Source organism: Anguilla anguilla, chromosome 10, assembly GCF_013347855.1.
Source record: "Anguilla anguilla isolate fAngAng1 chromosome 10, fAngAng1.pri, whole genome shotgun sequence".
NCBI classification, from domain to species: Eukaryota; Metazoa; Chordata; class Actinopteri; order Anguilliformes; family Anguillidae; genus Anguilla; species Anguilla anguilla.
The window spans coordinates 9,171,147-9,193,123 of NC_049210.1; the positions used below are offsets into that span (position 1 = coordinate 9,171,147).

Below are 21,977 nucleotides of genomic sequence, written 5' to 3' on the forward strand. Positions count from 1 at the left end.
TCTCTCTCTCTCTGTATGTGTGGTTGTGTGTGTGATATGAGTTTTATCTTAAGTTTGCTGTTACTATTTTTCTGACATGACAGCTCAGAAAGACTGCATTCAATTCAAGCAAATACATTCTATTCCCTGACAGAGTGTGATACTCGCTGTCATCTGGTCTTTGCAAAAGGGTTTAGTCACTGATTATGGTGAATACTGCAATTTATCCATTTATGAATATTCATTTTTAAAAACAAGATTGGGATGTATTTTGTTTGTGTTGTGTTAATTGAAAATGTATCAAAATTATATTCAATCAAAATTTATGTTCAGTTCTTGCTATGACAGTGAAATGCATAAATAATAATGGGAGAACTGATTTGTGTTTGTTTTGTCAAATCCATTGAGATCACATAAGTTGATGTGAGAGCATATTTTATTAGAGAAAAAAAATTATAGAAAAATATAGATTTTTAATAACTGCTCAGTGTATTTTCACGAAAAGTCTTTCATTCTGTGGTACTTTTTGACACCCATCACTGATGCATTGGACAAATGATATACAAATCAGTGGAAGTTCTATTAAAGAGTTTGTGTCAATCACGTTGCTAGAAAAAGTTAACAATCAGGAGGACTGACTGAGAGGACTACGAAAAGGCTGAACTGATTATAGCAGCTGTCAGCAATGTGTATTAATTGGGAAATGCAATTTAATTGTATTTAGTGGATGTAGTAATTAAAATCCTGGCAGGAAGAAATTATATAAAACTTGTAAAAAATTTCTGCACAACAGTCGAAATACATCTAATTGTTGCTTAATTATCATGAAACACTTCTCTTTCATGGCGTGGAGTGGAGAGACAATCTAACCATAGACTGATGGAGATCATCTGAAGTCTTTTGTATGAAAAACAACGGTGACTGGTCTTGACTACAAAGCAGCATTTAAACAGTCATTTGTTTCTAGATTATCTTTCAGAACCCACAGGTGAGAACGCACAAAAAGACAAGAATGTATCCATCCTAAAATGATACATATTTAAAATATGCCCACCACCATCCTTCCCACACATGCAAATGAAGCAGTCTTTTGCATCTGTGTGAAGTGCATAGGCTGATTATTCTGAAACAGACTCTCCAATCTGGAGACCGCACGCTGTGTTGCCAGATTGTCTTGGGAATCCAAAAAGAGTAAGGACAGCATTAGCAATGAACGCTCTGTTTGAAATGGATTATACGTAGGCGCAAAAGTACCAGTTTACCCCTTTTTTTCCGCAGTGGGAAAAATAACCCTGTCTAGTTCACAATTTATTGTTGCAACTCTTCACCCTGATTTTCACTTCACTTCAATTTTTATCTGGGTTTTCATCCAAGATTTATTCAAGCCAGCATGTTGATTAGTCCATTGAATTATGGATTTGTTTTTGTACACAACCTTTTTGTGTTTTACAAGTTTGGCAGTAACTGCAATTTTCATGTGAAAATGTAGGGATAGACTATATTTGGAGATTTTATCCTAGCTTTAGTCTGTTATTGTGACATCCTCTCAATTTATTTTCATTTTATTTATTTGTCTTATTTTAGCCTTTTTTGAAGCATCTTTACTTTATTATCTTTTATTGCAAAATCAGGTCAAATTTAGGTCATTTCAATTCAAAATATAAGAATATATACATTGAAAATGACTTTTACTGGAATAAGTATGGATTGCAATATCAAGAAGTAAGTTCTTGGTTATCCAAGGGCAATACTTTAAGAAATGTTTCATGAAACATTATTGATATAATTTATGAATAATTTATATAAAGGTACATGGTGTGCATTAAGTGCTATATTTACAATGGGGCCAGACAGTTATTAAAATACAAACTAGATTTTGGTGCGGCTGAACAAAGTTTGAGAAAAACTGTTCTTAGACAAAAACAATTCTGTCTATAATGATGATATATGGAGCTATATCGCATTTATAATTTGAGCCTTACATTTTCATACATTTGTTACCCCCTTTTTCATGTATCTGTGTAGATAAATCTTTATTATCCCAAGGACATGTCCTGTACATATAACATCATAATAAACCTTATTTCTGAAGTAATAGTTTTCATATTTGACTTGTATATACATCAAACCATGTCCCTATCACGTGCATTATATTACACATAGCACTTGTAACTTTGCCCATCTGCTGTAGAAGACATTTATATGCCAAAAATGTCAATTTAGCTAAAACTAGGATGAGTGACATTCTCCTTCTCTCTACTCAATTAAATCTATCATTTATTGTCAATTCAAATTACATCAAGGAGAATTGTGCAGTTTTCTGTTGGATATCTAGTTTTTAAATCATCACCTTTGAGAGAGAGACAGTTTAATTCGATCTGGTAAACTTGCTCATAGCCCACATTGTGACTGAGTAGCTCGCTCTGCTTGATTGTAGCAATGCTCTCTCTCTCTGTCCCTGTTCTCCCCTCCACAAACACTAAAGGAAACATCCTTGGGGCAATTAAAAGTCAGACTGCAGGTCTTATCTCTGTACATGAACCTGGGTACCCTGGAGTTCTCTTCTCAAAAGTTTTATTGCTTTCTGGAGAAACAGAGAACATCCAAACTATTTGGGGGTCAGAGACCCAGTGTGGCCACAGAATGCCACAAGGATCACGATTATTCTGATTTTGATTTTGCATGCAATCTGTGACATTTAATTGAAATCATTCATTGAAAATAGACAATGATTGTTAATGCATGTCAGTAGGATTTTACATTTTTAGAAGCAGTTCCAGTTTTGAGTGAAAACTACCATGGAGTCATTTTGTTTTTGTTACATGGAAAGTATTTTGCCTGAAAGTGGAGATTATTACTGGCTGTCCCCTCTGTTTTGAGAAGCAGACGTAAACTTCCATTTTTGTAGATGTGTCCAATACCTGAGCTGGATTACCTCCCGACATATTAATGTTTGGTCGTGTTAGAAAGATATTAAAACCATGAATCTCTTGATAATAATATCAGAATGTTTAGCCCTGCTTCCAACTTTAATACTTAAATTTGTCAGCTTTAAGATAAGCCAGTCCGTGTCTGACCCCTCTACCCCACCTCCACCCTTCCACCCAACCATCTTCCCCTGATCATTCGTTAAGTATGCATGGGCCAGGAAAAAAGTGGGTGCCCCCCTTGCAACTACATAAAATGTAGGTCGTTCTTTTACTTTTAATTGACAACTTTTGGGAGGTTATCATCAGCCAGTTAACATCTGTTGCAGTGGACATCAGGGGTTGACTTCTGCTGTTGGCATCTGGGGAATCTGAACCTTGCCCTGGTATTTATTGGTGTTTGGTGTGTGCAGGGTCTGACATTCTTGGTCTCACAGCTGATTTCACCATTTTTAGATTTTTATTCGGGGATTTTTGGAATAGCCTTCTGGTTTTCTAACTTTGATCTTGGTTTTCTTGGGACTAGAGAAAAAAGATGCTATTTTGTATTTTCTTACATTCCTTTGCGAATGTGACCTCTCCATGTTTGTTACATTTGTTGTTTAAGGTAGCTGAACTTTGTCTTTAGATTAGATGTTGAATAATTGTAACTTTCTTCATTTTAATCTGGTTGTGAGTTGTAGATTTTGATAAACTCTAAACTTTAATCCCCATCAAATAACTCTCTTGTTTCTGAATGTAGGATCATTTTCTTTTTTTCTGTTATGCAGTGGAGACTTGTGATTCTCAGCTATGCCAAATTGACCCACAGTAAATCCAGAGCTGTGTTCAAAAAGCATGCATACATTTTTTGGCAGTTTTGTCACCAGCAGTAGTATCTGTTGAGAACACACTCAGAGAAGGGGATGCTGTACTGGAGTGTAATACTTCAGAAACATGCCTTCAAAAAATGGTATCATTAGGAGGGGCACTTCAAGCCATACTTCATTCTATTGATGAAGATGATGGTTCAGGAGGTGAAAATGAAGGTGATGAGGATTTTTATTTCCATGCAATGAGGATGATGTGAATCCAAAATGAATGCCGTTATTATGTGTTGTCTTTACTGGTTGGAATACAAATGTTACAAGCTATGTATATATTCTACTGCTGTATTTAGTATTATACCTATTGGAATATAACCATTGTTTTACAGGCAATCTCATCTTGGAGTCTTATCCTACAAGGGATTATATACTATATATACACACCAATTACTTTTATTTGTAAACATTTTTACCAGCAGAAATCTAAAATTCCTCTGATAGGGGCAATGTACTGCATGCCTAAAAGTTAAGGCCCCTGTTGTTTTATTACGTCAATACATGACAGCTAAAAAGCTTCCTCATCCCATCAAAGTGTTGGGACAGGAGCCCAAAAAAACATAGCATACTCAAAGCAAGACATCAGTGAAATGTGTATTTGTGTTCCTTCTGGGGAGGAAGAGATAACGGATGGGTGGTGGATGGGGATGACAGAGAAGTTATCACAGACTGAGGATTTAATTGCATTTTCCTGGAAGGAAATACAACCAATTAAATATCTCATCATAGTCTGCGCTCTGACCACTGGGTGTGGAACTAAGCTCATGAGTTGCTTTCGTCGCTAATCCGGTTAAAGCCTGACAGCAGAGTCAGTTTCAAGCTTTGGAAATAATAAAAAACAACATTTAGAAATAATAAATAAATAAATAAATAAATAAAAGAACACATGATATGAAATGATGTTAACATCAGCCTGCCCAGGGACAACAGATGGAAATTAGCGATCTAGGTAAATCTGGTACATTCACATCACATAATAGTGATGTTGATCAATGTGTATTGTCCCTGTCAGATAAATAAATAAATAAATATAGTCACATGCTTTAAAAATAATAAGTGCTGGGGACTTGATTCTACATGAAAAACTGGAACTGGAAGCTCAAGCCGAAGCTTACATGCTAATTATGAAACAGATTTGTGTTTTTTTTCCTACTCTCTGTGGAACTAGTTCACAATGTACACTTCTCAAAGAGTCTTGCATTTATTTACATGTTAAAGTGATTTGTACTGCTTTGTATGGATACTGGGGTCTACATTTCAAAGGGGAGTTCTTTTTTAATATTAATGTATAACAGGCCAATATAAAATTTAGCTGGTGATCTAAGTGCAGCTGGCAATGGCTAATTTGATATTGTATTAAAACAGTTTTTATTCAGACAAAATTATTTTGCTTCAGTATTCAAATGTAAGCTCGATATATGAAAATGTTTACATAATACTGTGAATTTTTTCTACTGCTAGTACTAATTAAACTTTCAAATAATACTAAACAGTTAAACTGTGCATGAACCTACATATGGAGTTAGGCTATGCTATTGTCCGGTCAAGTGATTTACGTCGGAATGGACACACTGCTTGCAGTACAGACCTTAAGAATCTTTCCTGCATGTTTGAAAATGACCAACGTGCGTGCACATAAGCGTGCGCACCGGCGAGTGAAGGAAACATAATCTTTTATTGTTCCGAGGGAGAGAAAAAAATCGCTCGTAAAATGTAATGTGCTTAATTAGGCTCTACGTGCTACGGTTCCTTTTTCGTTCAGAGATGCTCTGCTGCAGGGCTAAGTTGCAGAAAAGATTACACAATCTGAAGAGCTATGTTTCTGAACCCAAGTGTTGTGGGTCAGTTTCTATCCTTTTTATTTTCTTAGCCAATACTGTTGAGTACACCTTTAAGTCTCTCTGGAAATCATCACTGGCCCTCAGCTTTTGCATGCCTCTGTGAATCACCTTGTACCGTACTTGTACTTATTCAGAGCATAGAAAGACAGTGAAGTGCTTTGGCATTGAATTCAGATCGCCATTACGATCTGCCTATGAATTAGCATGCTATCCATCCGAGACATTAGCTTGAAAGGACAGAACAAACACAAAGTCCAGATGCCTGCTGTATTAATCAGACAGCCTCCTCTCCTTGGATGTAGTCAAAGCATAGCTCAGGATTATGATGAATGATTTTCTCTTTTTTTTAAAAATAAAAAGGCTGCAATGAAACTGTCCTTCTCTAAAGAAGACTAATGCACCAGTTCACCCACAGCACCTCGCAGATTGAACACCAGTAGTTAAAATCCAGGCAAGAACACTTGATCTGGTTTCGACTGGGAAAATTCATCCAGATTTAGCTTGTCGTAACAAGAATCAATGGCTTTCCAATGTCTTTTGACATGTTGCATGCTGCCGGTTAAGGACCAGCGCTGTTCCTTTTCTGCTTGCCAAAATAAGTAACTGGAACCAACGTTTTCCAATTAGAAAAGGTGGGGAAATGCAAGAGTACTGTTTAAGGTTTCAAAGGGGAGATAATTGCTCCAGTGCTCAGCTGCCATTTTCCCAGGTGGATCAGCAACAGGTCCCAGGAGCCAAAGGACCGGCGTTCCTTAGACTGCTCTGCTTCCTGTAATCGCTCCACGGCGCAGTCCCTCCTTGCCACCGCTGAGTTACCACTTGCCCTAAAGCACCCTGTTTGCAGTCATTCTCAGCTTCATTGGCTCTCTACTTTGGTAGGATTTAGGGCAGAGGCACTGTCAGCGGGCAGACGCTCCGCGCCTCCTCTCTGTCAGTTAAGCCACGCTGCGGCTAGGTGGGGTGAGCCGAGGTAGCCTGTGAGAAATTCTCTTACCCAGAAAAGAACAAGCGTGTGAATCTCTTTAGAATTCAATACTGAGGAAATGGAATAAAGATGCTTCCTGTGACATACCTGGCAAGGGTTATACGGGTGCCACCCAGACTACTTAAAGGCTATTAAATATTAGTGACATTTGTATGTTATGGCCATGCAGTCAGAGGAGAACCGCACCTCCTATATCCACAAAAAAACTGACTTCCATCTGTTTGGTAATGATTTCCTTTTCTTGTTCGGCTTCTCTCCATATAAAAGTTCTTCATGCCTCAGTGCCCCTAACTGCAAGGTGGATCAAGGAGATTTCGAAGGGATCTCTGCTGGTGCTGCGGCTTGAGCTAGGCTCAGTTTGTGCTCCAGTGTTGGCTACTTTATTTAAAGAATCTCAAAGGCCATCTCAGTCCCAATAGAAAATGTAATGTGCACAGTGTTTATATATTTAAAAAATCCTTGGAACAACAGAGCTGGAGCGAATTTGTGAGAAAGTGGTTTGTCAATACATGCTTATACTTTGCAATTCATCATGCATTTCAATTGTATTTGCTACACTTTTCAGAAATAAGATTGAACTGTTTACCCTTGTGAGACATGGTGCTGAGTCAGGTCATCAGTTTCATGGTTTTTAGGTGAAGAAAAACAAGCAGAAAACTGAAAGAAAAAAACTGATTTCAGTACAAAAGATTCTGAGTTATAAATCGAGGGCATGGAGTTACAAATTTCACGCATCTCTTTCGTCCCCCAACCATTAACCCCCTAAAAGGCCAAAGCAGGTTCTGATTCAATTTATCAGACCTGACAATGAGCCACATGAACTGGCTGTTGATAGCCCTTGCTTGGTGTGTAAGCCTGTATGTGGAGTGTCGCTGTCCATGGTCCTGTAGGCCTCCCTCACTTTGGGAGCTAATACAAAAAGTTGACTGCACCCAACCCTCTGTCCTCCTTTCAGACCTCACATGACATCACACCTACTACTTTGTACAAACAGGCTTGCACGGCCTCAGAAATGGTAGGCATAATCTGTACCATTTTACAGAAGAAAAAATCTCCCGTTTTATCGCCTCCACTCTGAAAGATGAAACTTTTAGGCCCAGTATGACAAACTTTTTCAGGCCTATTGCGACAAGAAGACAAATTGTAGTTTAAACAGTAATCGGATAAAATATGAGATTTTCAGCGTAATTCAACTTTTGCTTTACTTTATAGGTCAGGCTTATATGAGGATAGTCAGTGTAAAATGTAACAGTTTTATAGGTTAAAGCACTGTGCAGAGCAAGAGGAAATTGAGATACGGTTGGAAAATTGCAAACTGCATAATAAGATGAAGTAATATAAAGAAGGAACACAGCAATAAACTCACTGAGTTGCAGGGTGACAAAAGACAAATGAATTGCCGCAATGCTGCAAAGAACTCATGGACGATTTTATTTGGAATCGGTTCATTTTAAGGTTATTTTGAGACAAGAATGAGGACCATTCCATTTCCTGTGCAATTTGGGTTTTATTCTTTATCATTTAAAGATAGCTTTGGATCAGCAGACCTTTAAATAATAATGTGGTGTAGAGGAAATCCAAGCATCATTGTACATTTACAGAATATATTTCTTGTTTTTTTAGCACCTTCACTAGCCATATAATAGACTGGCTAATGAGGACCATATGCCTTTAAATCAGATAAACAGTACTTTTTTCATTTTGTGCATTTTTGTATTGGTGTATTTATGGTGCAGATCAACACTTAAATATTGTTATAATATATATTAACATAAATGCCATAATGTGGCTTGTCCTCCCCCATCACAGCAGCATCTGCCATCCAATTAAAGAGGGCTCAGAACAACAAAAGCCTGCAAAGTCTCCTCACCACTTTCTCCATATCCGACTGTTGGGTATTGTTTTGCTAGCTGATAGTTGTTCCGGAAATTTAGTGTTTGTCAGTTGAAAGAAAGGTCAGCTATCTGGCAGAAATTCAAGAGTCAAGTTTTAGGTACAAAAAAAAAGTGCTGACAAAGGCAACAATGGCATCTGTGATCTCAAATGTGATCATTATTATATTTCAGCCCTGCAGCTTATGCCGTCTAAAGCAAGGCTTTTTGGACAGCGCCATATATTCTGGAACCACTGCAACGAGAGCAAATGTATGAGTCAGTGAGATGGTGAATCATAACCCAATAATCATAATCTATCATAACAGTGAAGTAAAACCTTTGACTGCACCAACTACAATTTTGAAATACAGGACCCCCTCAAAGAGAAATTCTACTTTAAAGATGGATTTTTTTGGCAGACAGGAGAAATTCTGGACAACACTTACTTTGTTATTGCAGGTCATCGTGAATGTAACTAGGTCTCATTTGCATCTGTGCATGTTTAACAGTGAACAGATCTACTAAAGGCATCTGCACTCACCCACATTACCTGCTGCTGTGCTTATCGCTCTAACAGAGTTCTCACCCGCTGGCCCCCTCTTCTGCTTCTGCAGGCATTTCTTGGCTTTTCCTAGCACGGGGAACCCGATGCCATCCCCCTGCACTTATTTAGACACAGGCAATGTTAAACTTAGTGCTATGATTCTGATGGCTGGAGTTCTCTGATACGGTTCCCAGAGGAACTGTGTATAGCGCACCATTGGACATGGCAAGGCCACCGAGTGTGTTCCCCATCTGAAGGGCATTGTAAGACTGTGGGCACATTGTCCCTTCCTGCAGTTGTTCTGTAACACGGTCAGGTGTTTTAAAGCAACCAGCTGACACAAGCATTCAGCCTCACACTTCTATTCCTGGGACAAATGTATGGACACTGCTTTAACGCACAGCTATCAACTGACTTGAAGGCTAGCTATATAAAATAACACCCGCCAATATGTTCTGCTCACACACACATCCTATTTTCCTCATTACTGCACCATAACTCTCCTCTCTCGCCCACTACCTCTCCTTCAATTCTTAACTTACAGAGACTCTCCGAGTATATGTAGCGCTAGCAGTATCTCCTGTTATATCCTTGCTGTTGAAAACAATAGGTACACATCTTCAACATCACATCTTCCAGTAGCACAGGAGTGGCAGATAATCTTCATCTCTGCACACAGTAGATGGCCCATGGACAGCTGTGCTAGTCACTGAGTGGGTGTATGAGTTTTCATGTAGGAATGACATGATGTAATATGTGCTGTTACAGAAGAAACTTTTCCAACAACAAAAAAGGAAAATACAATATTTGTTACATTTTCACTTATTATTTAGTTTGATATGAAAAAGGACATCTACTTCCGCTTCATTCATCTTGACTGTAGGCCACCCTACTGTGAAAGGCAGGCCTGTCATCCTGAGTCAGTATGCTGACAAATACAGCTGGTTTTCCTCAGGTGCAGTTGACCTATAGCTAAGGTGGGCCAATAAAAGCACTGCTCAGAGGCTTCAAATTGAAATGGTTTTTTATTGTGCAGACGGGTAGCATGCTGGTCGCATGCAAAACATGATTTGGGTTTAAATTGGGTTTTAAAAAAAAAAAAAATTGTAAAAGATAAGTCTCCTTCCTGTTTCAAACCTCACATAGTATGTGTGAGATAATAATAATCCTTACTTCTACTGGCCCCTCTAGTAATACCAGCATGGCTGATTTACACTATAGTATATTTGATAAGATCAGTCAAGATATTTGGATATCCCAGGTAATTATTGCGTCTGAATATCCAGTGTAGCTGAAGTGTAAGGGGCTACATGAGTTAGCCAGATTCTAAATATGCAGTCGTGATTAACAGTGCTGCAGTGCTAATGAGGCTGGACTTATTGAGACTCTAGATCATCCCTGTAGCACGCCAAGAGCCAGCAATCTATAGGCGACGTGGGGAAGTAACCGCAGCTTTATAGCACGTTAGCGTCAGACTCGGTCATCGCACCATGTCGCTCTACGAGGAAGGGCTCGGCGACCCCCAGTCTCTGAGGCTCAATGCTGGAGAAGCAGATGGGGGCAGAAATAACACTGCAGCAGGCCTCCAAAGGCACCCCTCACACCGTCCGCACGTGCCAACTGCCAGTAAAATAAAGAGTCGCAGTCTGAGGAGACCACATCTGCACATTTATCAGCTTCACAACAAAACAGAGAGGATGACGACGCAGTCACTTAAACCGTTACTACTCTGGTCATATTACGAAATTTCATTCTACATGAAATACATCAGCATTTACACTGTACATACTGCAAGATTACATACGCTTGCATTAATACAGTAAAATATATATAGTGTACTGCTCATGTACTACATAAAAGATGATCTTTATATCAGTACATATGGACTGTGTGTATATATCTGCAGAACTGTGATTTCTCATATATTACAGACTCAAATATTTATGGCAGAGGTGGTCTTGCCAATGGGAGGACCTCTGTTTTTGCTTTTGGGGGTCTATGTAATGTGGTGGCATAGAATCTGTCCTCCTGCAGGGCTGTAGGAGAGAGATATCCTTCCCACCTAGTCCTGACTGCACTGTCAAAAGGTCAGCATTGATCTCATTGATCTGCAGTACGTATGGGCAAGATCAGTGTGCGCTAACTGCTTCTTTTTTCCTGAAGAAGATAAAGCACCTTCTGATTTGAGATAACGGTTACAGTACAACAAGGACTTCAAAGGCAGAACTGCGAGATGTCAGAGAATACTGCAGGGATGACGAGGAGTGAATCTCCTACAGGTTGTGATATACTGCTAGAGCTTTTGATGATAATTTAGATAAGAGGTTCAAAATTGTATTCACGTCCAAGAACGTTACATTTTTAGAGTATACTTCAGTTATCCTTATACTGACTTGTCTTGCTGAATGATTATCTGTACATAGCAAACAGATTCATATATTATATTACAACCTCTCAACAAAAAAAGGTGCTAAATTATTTAAAATGGCATCACAGACTATTACTTTTAAATTAACGATAAGCTGTGAAGCTGCCTTGAGTAGCTGCCAGAGAGCCGAAAAAAAGATTTTGACGAGTGTTTACACCTTGAATCAGGTGCCTTGTGTTACTACTGCTTCCAGAGTCATCTCCAGCTCAAGCGGCAATCAACCAAGGAGCGCAGCCCCGCGCCGTTTAAATATAACCCTGAGAATACCGCCAGAAGGCGGTTGCGGCATTGGAGAGAATGGAAAAAATTAGTTCCCCAGTCCTTTGGAGTTCGTGAAAATCTGTTCAAGGAAAGATTCTGGGCAAAGGCCTGGGGCCTAACCTGGCAATCATCCATAAAAAAAAGAAAAGAAAATGCGCACCAATATAGCAACATCTGAATCACAGGAGGAAGAGAGCCTGATTCTAATACCACAGTGCTCAGAACTCGCTCATCATTCCAGCCGTCAAATGCTATATAGCCTGACCTTTAGCACAATAAAGCAAATGCATCAAGACCTTTTGTTGCTCTGCCGTAATAAACAACTGCAGGCATTCATTACACAACTGGCTTGTAAACACCAAAGAGGGTGGCGAATGCCGTACATTATGCCCCCGATGTCTTTTGGAGTCAATCAAGTAACCCCTCGCGCTTATAAAGCCCAGAGTACATTAATGTTTTATAATGAAATGCTACGGAAAGTGACTCAGGGCAAAAAAACTGTTCGGTTCTTCTGTGGGGCATCTGGTGCATTTTGTGAATTGTGTGTTGGCCTGAAGATAGCAGTTTCATCGCATATCTGTAGCATTTTGCCATCTTTGCTGCTAATGTAGTCTGTTTTACCTGGCATGTATCCTGTGACCTGACCATAAACAATGCAGGATGACATTTTTTTTCTGATAGCTGTCATTCATTCTTTGTAAATTCATATGTTTGCGAAGAGGTGTCATACAAAAAAAAAATCATTTTCTGTTTTGAACATACAGTATTCTAAATATGATAATACATTAAAACCCACATATTTAAATTAATGAGCAGCTGTTGTTATTAGCTATGCTGAAAGCGTCAATATTTTTTCCTCTCGTGAGTTACTATTCACAGGAAAAGTATAACGAATTCATTCAAACTGTTTAGAATGTTCAGACTTTCCGTATTAACCAATCATCAAATGTACTTTTTTTTTGACACCGCCACAACTGCCACATCTCTCAGATATTTTAAGAAACAGACATCTGATCAGCCTGTTGATTGGTTTGCTTACTGTGAGTGCCTTTACCCCAGCCCTCTCCTGTTCCCGGATACTTGACCTGTAACTTTTCTAGATTTGGATAAAAATCCACCTGTCAAAAGGCCCCTCCGTATAAATCTCTTAGTGGAATGTTTTTACTCGACCTGTTCCAAACAATGAGCCAAAGAACTATCAACCGGCAGAACAGGATGTAAGTACTGGTACAAAAACATACATAAAGGAAAGTTTTAAGATGGACAGTAACAGCACCTGCTGTAGGCGGCAGCCCTAATTGGCAGGCTGGGCTTTTAGCTGTCAGAGAGGGACCTCCGTGTACCTTTATTCCGTGGTACTTTGTAAGTTGCTTGTATTCCAGGCTGAACAGGATGTTTCTTTTGCGCTCCTGTTTGTCCTTCAGTTTTTATCCTTACCCTCACTGCAATGGGAGCATAATTCTCCTTAAAAAAATGCCATGGAAAGCTAAGCAGGGGAAAATATATCAAAGACAGAATCTTCATTTTGAGGCAAGGTCATAGGTCATGCAGACGTATTGTCATTAAGGCCAGTTTCATCATCAGCCCTTATTGTTTTTTATTATTTTATTGCTGTTTTTCATAAATTGAATAAAAACTTTGTTCATACAGAACTACACAGACTTGCCTAAATAAAACTTTAACTGTCTCGGACAGCTTATTTCAAATATTGCATCTAAACTGAATATTTGATAAAAACAGCACAACACGTTATTTTTCATGATGTATACTGTGATGTAATTTTGCGATACTGGAGTTCCTATGTAAGCAAAACAATGGTTTCCGAATTTAACATTATATTAAACTTTAATATTATTTTCTGCATATATGAAACCCTAGCGTGCATAACTTCTGTCCAATGCATTTTAGTTTTTTAAAGTTTACTTTTAAAGTTAGCCTGTCTTTTGACATTTGAATTCCATGCCAAATGTAAAATCTTCAGAAAGGTCATGTGGACTTGAACTACTGATGTTTTAACAATAACCTTGTGGAGAGTAGTCTGGTGTGTGCATGTGTGGGAGTATTTATATATTTGTTCATGATATGTTTTGGGGGGATTTATTTCCCAGCACTGTGTTAAAAATAACCAAAAACAAACAAACAAAGCCATTAGATTACCCAACTGCTCTTAACGCGCTCTGTATATAGTATTGCTGACTTGCAGTCAAGCATGCAAAGTATACCGCTCAAAATAACTCTCAGCAAAACAAAGGTATAAGACCATTTGATGGCCAATTGTATTAAATGAGGCTTTCTTTAGAACTGTGTACTTTTTATACGCATGGCGCTCATTGTAAATTGCTGAACTTACAGTAGTGTCATATCTGTATGCAAAAGGATGCTGTCTCATCTGTTACACGTTTCCATGGGGATCTGCAGTACTCTTCTGATGGACAAAGGCCTCAGGCAGCCCAGTGATCACAAACTCACTGCTGGTTTGCTTATGGATTTCCTTCACGTGCCTATAAAAAAAATTAGCGTTCATCTCTATGGGAGGCGTATATTATGGTCTGTTCAACAGCTTTTGGTATGCCTGTGACAGTGATTCAGACCGGGGTTTTCAGGCCATCCTTAAGGATGACGTGGCTGGTTTTTTTGTGGTCCAGAAGTCACCCAAAGGATGAATTGACCTATTTGTACCCAGAGCAATAAGCTAACCCGAAAAGAGGTTGTGAAAATAACTGCACAGGGTTTGATAAGGATCAGGACCTCAGAGCACCTGACAGTGTGGGGGCCGTGGGCTGCAAATCTTTCACAGTAAAGCTAAGGACACCGAGGCATGGCTGTAACATTAGCTTTGTTTTAGAGGGTTGCCAAAGCATTAAACTGGCAGTTCTGTTTCATTCAAGCATTTCAAAACAGAGAGCACAACTAATCTGTCAAAAAGCTAATGGGTCACGTGTGTATGCTGTCAAAGATTATTGTATTATAAGAACAGCCTTCTGACAATGGCCAGTTACTTTGCTCCAGGCACAAAGGACATTAAAGCGTAAATAATTTTTTTTTCACCTCCAGCATGGAAGATGCTGTTAAGTACTTAACCCTATGTGCCAGTCTGATCTCAGCCTAGATGCAACTTAAAACTCCTAATCTTTACGAGGTCTGTAATTGTGTTGAAAAGGGTTATGCAAACATGATTTACTTAGAATAATACTGAGGCTAATATTCACTGGAAAGCACTGCAGTTGCAGCATAATAGTAATCCTTCCTCCTGTGGCCGATGCTCTACCCAACCACAGACCTGTGAGTCTTAACTGGTCGCAGAAAATATCCGCATGGACACGTGCACATGCACACGCACTGGCATTCACACTTCTTTTGGCATTGGCACTCGCGAATAAAAAGCAACAGTCCAGCCAAGGTTTGTTTACTAACGCTGTAACTCACCAGCTACACAACGCTGATTACCTTAAATAACTGGCTGGTATTGGACTTTGTCAAAAGCAAGCAGGTCATTGGAGATTAGAAAATGCATGGGCAAAGTTAGTGAGACATTATAATATTTAAATTACCCCTCGGTTAATATATATATATATATATATTTTAACTTGCATTTCTGTCATCCTCTCCCAAACGTGATGGGCCTATTATTTTGCTGCGTTTGCTTTTCCCAGCTCATCTTGCTTAAGGATGTATTTCCATTTTTGATGGATATTACATGAATATTCATTTTCTGCGAGTGCCAATGCAAACACTTGTGCGACCAATTAAGACACACAACTGCAATCGCATTCCCGAAAGCACAGGCAGGCTACACAACATTGGACCGGCGCCCCCTTGAGTGGGTCTAAACGGAGTGGAAGTTAGGGTCGCTCCCCAGTGGTGCTGTAGCCTACTTTAAATTCAGGTTTATTTATTTATTTATTTAAGATTTGCTGCAAGGCCAACTCCTCTCTGTCACACTGGTCGTGTTCTTAACTTTTTGCCTGAACGCGTTGTTCTTTAAGTCCCCCACCCCCCAAATAACAGGTATATGGGCAAGAACCAAACCCCAATATTGGGCTAGCCATTAGGCCCGACTACACCTGGCTCCACAGAGGAAATCGCGGTCGGAAGGAAAGCCTGGGGAATTCTATTTTTAAAATGGTCCCCTATTCACGTATTTTCTCGTAAATTGTCTTTATGCCAATGTCTAAAAAAGATGAACGATGCAAATAAAATATAACGGAATTAACTCTGGTCCCAAAGGGTTAGGAAGTCATGATGCTATGCAACTGTAGTCTGCCACTACCTTAGTCTGCATTCATCTGTGCATAAATTAAGGAACATTTAAACAGACTGGTGAGCGCAATGTTTTTATTCCGGCTGCAGTCTTGCTTTTTTTTTGTTACTGAAAAGAGAGGAAACAGCAATTTCCCTCCAGGCAGTATAAGCAAAACATACATTTTTGTACACTTGGACAGGAAACAAGGCTTCTTACTACCTTTTTGAGTTGTTAAAGTTGTAATTAAAATGTTTTCATTAATGAGAGCATTAGAACAGGCCATGTTTGCAATTCGTGCCTGGACAATCATTTTATAAACACAAATGCTATTATGCAGTCATACATGAACCAAATAGGCTATCGGCGACCAGTTAACTCGTTTTAAATATTCTTTAAAACATTCCAAGCAAGCAATGAGCATACACTCCTTTATTAAAAGATTGACACTCAGGTGTTTTAGAAAATTATAGCCTACTGCAAATAAAAGGAACAGAAAACAACGCTCAGTCAGATGTACATTTCGTTTCACTGGCACTCTCATACTTAAACCTTGGGTGTCATATTCCCCTCTTGAACGGAAGAGATTAAATTGGTATAACCGCAGCGCAAGCATGTATCCAGATGAGGTAGCGTGCCAGGCGGATATGCAGCGCTTGATCTTAGTTCCGGGCGACAGAGCAACTCCTCACCCTCCTGCCCTCTCGCCAAGTGCAACGGGGCGATTTTGTACTTTGGGGAAATTTCTATTAAGAATATCAGAGTCAATTGTAATACGACTTATCTATAGGCTGTATGGTTTCCACAAATGCATATAGTCTCAAACGTCGAAAATACAGAACGAAAGCATTTTGTTTCTCTGTGAACTCAAGCAATGGTCGGCTACTATAAAACTGAATTTTCGCTATCTTCACGCAGCACGGTCTTATGAAATTATATGTCGGCGCTGTATCTGCAGCGGAGGTCGAGACGATTGCATTTTAAATAAGGATATTAGTTTCACACTTTTACCATTATAAAATATGTGTGTATTCACACAAGCACACATCATTCTGAGGCTCGCCTTCTTCCACGGAACACCTTGGCTCTAGGAACTGTCACTGGTGCTGTAGATACTGTCGCCTCCCCGCCCATCGCGGTGTGCCATTGGCTAGCAGCGCTGGTTAATTTATTTCAGTCTGTAGTAGTGTAGCATTGGGGTGGTAATACAGGTTAGAATTAGGAATTGCAAGATGCTGCTTCGAAGAGCTAGCTACACTGGACAGATTTTTAACTGGTCTCGATTCAGTGGCAGGTTTATCTAAGACACCGAGGGAGCCAGTCCCATGCAGATAACTACGGAGGAACCTGTTACTGTCACGCTGCCTCCGATGGCATCAGCTTGAATACGGGGGAAAGTCTCCCCGTTTTCGGTGCAGACGGAAAGAGAAGCAATGGGACCGTTTTCGAAGGGACGCTACTTCTGTTTGGGCATCTTCTTGTTCCTCGTTTTCTTCACTACTTGCACGACAACTAAAGGTAGGGCGAACAGAAAATGATGTCTCGTTGTTCGAACGCACGTGCGGGTTTTTAATAAAATGAAAAATGATTTCTTGTCCTGCACAGGAGCTTCCAGTGGGATAGCGGTCTGTCTCGTTGAATTCAGCTACGCAGGAAAAGCGGCACGTTGCCACCTACCCAAAGCTGTTGTTTAATTGACTGATTGTTTGTTCTCAGAAGTTGCTGCAGTGCGTGTATGTTGAGGAAGAATGTGTTTTTTTACGGGGATGTAAGATAATAGTTGTCTTAAATGCATCAGCATAATTTAGCGCTTGTCCTGTTGAACTGCATAGCAGCGTTGGATTGTTGAATGTATAATGTTAGTAATTGATGAACTTATTTATCAGTTTACTCAGTTTACTAAGAACATATGTGGTCTGTGTGGTCTAGCCTCATATTCTCCGTTGTTTATCAGTAAAAGCGATGTAGTGTAGCCTGTTCCTTTGTTCATTTACTGCGGTAACCTACTCGGGGCATGTGGAGTTTCCGTGTCACTTTGGTATTTCTGCGTATTGGGATTGAACAGTTTTTCATATTCCAGATATATAATATTATTTTTGTGTTTGCGCAGCCAGATGTTACTGTGAGAGGTAGTGTGGCATAATTTCATTGTATGCTTACTTTGAAAAAAATAATGTAAAAATGCAACAGGCAGGCGCACGAGCTGTGCACTCGTTAAGCAATCATGGTCTACGCGTACATTTTAATTTCGCTGCATGCAAGGCCAAACCCTTGTATTCCTTTCTGGATACGTCTGAAGTGAGACGGGGTGGTTTGCCTTTTACTGGAAACTCTTGCCTTACGAATTTTCAAATTTCAAAAGACGGCGTGTAGCCTAACCAACAGAGCACTTCGCTTGACTGGGAATCCTTTACGCATTTTATGTATATTGAATACAACTTCAGTGATAGGCTACTGACTGTACCATTTAAAACACACCTTTGTACCGATGGAAGTAATGGAGTGCATTTAGGCTATGTGCGGTAGGATAGAAAAGAAACAGCTAGGACGTTTGAAACGCGTCGTGATCGTCCCGTGGATCATTAACGAAGTCATATTCCAGTTAAGGACTTTAGTTTAATTTCATTTATCTTTTGGGGATTTCCTCCGACGTGGTGACTTCAAGCGAGCTTGACCTGTTACTGACATTGAATGCGCGTAGAGATGATTTCTTTGCGCAGGTGACCGGTGAACTCGGGCAAATATCGAGCTGAAATAAAAATATCGTGAATGATTTAGCGGCTAAATTCATCACTTGATGCAAATATTTGTTGTTTGGAAGTAATTTGATATGCTGTAGTGCACAAGCATACGAAGTGAAAATGTATACAGTGTGTTGCATACAATTTATCTTGCTAGATATTTGTTACGCGTCCTATCAAAACGTTAAATATTTAACGTGCGTTACAGGCTTTTGCCCTGTTTTCATTTAATATCACTGCATGCTGCAGCAAAGAAATCTGTTACTGGAAAGTGTCACATTACAGATCACAGCTGAATATTGTAAAACGTTTGTATTGATCAATGTGGAGTATTGCATTGCAGCAGTATTGCAGTCTGAGGCGATGTTTCTGAATCATTGTTACAAAAGGTGCTTAAAGCAGAAATAAACAGGACACCTACAGACAGTGACAATAGCCGCCTGTTTGTATTTGCTGTAAAATGGCCTCAACACTGAAGCAGATTTCCTTTCTGAAGGTTTGACCCACGACTAGGCACTGCTTTTGTTTGATCACCGCCTAATTATTTGATGAACTCATTAAGCGTGTAAACAAAGGCCATCCTTGTTCTGCCCAATCATCAACAATGAGTCATGCTTATTTTTCGACTGAACATAGAGCTCTTAAGAAATAATTTGCATAGTGAGCTGAAACAACTCTGAAATTAATGAAAGACAAACATTATAAGCATTGCCATTAAAACGGGCACCTGGGAATATTTTCTGCAAACTTTTTCACATTAATATTTCATGTAATAGCTGTAAACTGCACTTTTGGATTTGTAAGTACGTCGCCATGGTTGGTTTGTAAATGGACGTTGTATCTGTTGCGCTTGCTGATAGACCAGCGGATGCTGAGCTGACATGCTTGTAAAACATAGACACGTCTAAAATTTTGGCGTCTTTTTGTATGTACTGTGCAGATTGAGGTTGTATTTATTTGGAAATCCAAAATTATAAATAATAAAATCATTTAAAAAAATTAATAAAGAGGTAATATGTTGTCCAATTTTTTAAAGCGGTATTGGCTTTGATAGTTGAATCTAATTCAAATGAGTGATAGACTGAACCTCTTTCTTTCATAGTTCATTTACTACTGTCTAATGAATCATAATGATTTTTGTATATTTTTGGGGGGTAGAGAGAATCACAGAAAGTTTTCCATTTTATTTTTTGTTAACTTACAGGGACTTTAAAATCCACTGTAACCTCAGGAAGACTAACTTGTTACTGTGGATTTTCCTTTATATAAAAATAATGATACAAAGATAAATAATTCAGCTTGGACTGGCGATGTGGCAACGGACGGAATGCAAAACGAAGATGGATTATTGCATTTTATCCCACATGTCTCTAAAGTATGATCTGAGGAACAGAAGTGGTGTACGGATATCACCCAAAAGGCTTTGTGTTTTTATCATCGTCAAGCTGTCGCCTTGTGCGTGTGACACCTCCTCCTCACACGACACTGGCATTTTAACGCTGGTGTTGCACGACCTGGCCGTCACGGGCCCGGACTTAGCATTCGCAGAGCTTCACGAGTAGAGTGCCTTCTGTGGCGTGGGGAGCATCCCTTGCCGCTGCTCGACGGATTTAAGTGATGGGAGATCAATAGGGATGTGCGCGGTCAAAAACGCAGAGCGTGAAATCACGCAAGGGGTCAGGCTCGGAGGGTTCCGCTGTGTAATACTGCTTTTAGCAGACCTAGTGGGGCCCTAGGGGAAGTCTAAAAGGGTTTTCATTGTGCTCCCATCAGTAGTTGTGTGCGTGTGTGTGTGTGTGTTTCGCAGTCCAGGGCTGCGTTATCACTGCACGCAAGGCATCTCTTCGCCTTTTCTGTCTGAGGCTCAGAAGACTGTTATTCGACTCGCTTTGTGAGGCTTACTCTGTTTAATTACATTAACTGGCTTCCAGCCTGCGATACTGTACCCGTGCTCACGGGAAGGCGATTCTAGTCGAGCAACAGTGGTCTTTTAATGAATGGAGTCTGGTTGTGTATATGTTTAATTTTTAAATGTGTGCTTCCACTTCATGTTTCGGCCCACTAATGTGAAAAGTGTGGTCCAAAATTTAAATTCATTGATTAACCATGTAGCCAAGATGTCAGACAATGCAAAGTAATCCCAGATCTTTGGGAAGTTTTTAATCACATTTCACGCATATATCGATCCTAAATAGCCAAAATTGATATGCATTCAAATTAATGTTTAATTAGATCTAACCATCATGTGATTTCATCATTAGATAGTTCAGCTTTGAACGATACATCAGCCAATATTGAAAGGCAAAGTCTTAATCATGATCCCTCCTATTGACTAGAGTCCACAAAACAGCATGAGAACTAGTTGGTGCCTGTGAATACACATGGACTTGTCCTCGAAACAAAGATATTATTTATAAAGCATCATTCGATCTAAATCATAGATATCAAACAGATAAGGATTAGTGCTGATGGTTCACTGGGTCTCTGTGGTCTTCTATCAGTGCCTGAACCACAGACCTAAAGTATTTGTGGTCATAGTCACACAGTGTCAAACTGTTATCCTTTAAAAAATCCTGAAAAAGGATGATAAGTGCGATCGTGCAACTGTTACAGTACAGCAGCTGTTTAAGTCTGTTTTTAGGACATTAGCATTTGAAAATTTGAATGCTTTGTATGAAAGTTGGCTTGACATTGAGAAATAAATTCAGTGGCAGTATAATCATTTTTGCATAACCTAACCACCATTCATAGACTTTATCATGAGGAAATCTGTGCATGATGCCTTAGTCTGATTCTGGTGCGTAGTTCATTACTGGGTTGAGAAACTTCTCCAGCATAGTTTGCCCATGTCAACAGCATTGTATAACTCAATGCGCATTAAATGACTTAATATAGGGACAAGAGAATAATTCAGCACACAGCCATATGGAATTAGACTTTCGTGATCATTTCATGTTCTTAATCCAAGTGTTTGATTGCTCAGATCCTAGTGAACATCTTATGATTCACCATCCATGCAAATAAAAATTGAGTCTTTTTGTTGCATTATTTTCCAAAAACAATAATTTTTGTGGGATTCTTACCAGCGTTTTGGAGCACCCGGGGAACTACATTTGAAAGAAATAATGGCTTTGCCAAATACAAAGGAAAACGGGATATCATTCTGCCTACATTTTTTCCTAATTGTAGTAATGGCTCAACTGCATATACCAGTTCTTAAAACTATGCCCAGTTCTCCCTCATTACTGCTTAGAAGGCAAGAGCTTTCTTCTCCTTGTGTCACTGGAGGAATGG

The 21,977-nt window shown here is 39.4% G+C and overlaps 1 protein-coding gene across 2 annotated transcripts in view; it reads left to right on the forward strand.

The window, feature by feature from the left end:
* Positions 1–16,660: 16,660 nt before the first annotated feature.
* The window catches only part of LOC118206860 (netrin receptor UNC5D-like), a 169,279-nt gene continuing 163,962 nt past the window's right edge, over positions 16,661–21,977 (forward strand). Inside the window, exon 1 of one of the 2 annotated variants that reach the window (XM_035379995.1) lies at positions 16,661–17,460. In XM_035379995.1, the coding sequence (XP_035235886.1) occupies positions 17,376–17,460 (85 nt within the window). In that variant the 5' untranslated portion in view covers positions 16,661–17,375. The remainder of the gene's footprint in view (positions 17,461–21,977) is intronic. The other variant, XM_035379994.1, reaches the window with a different exon arrangement.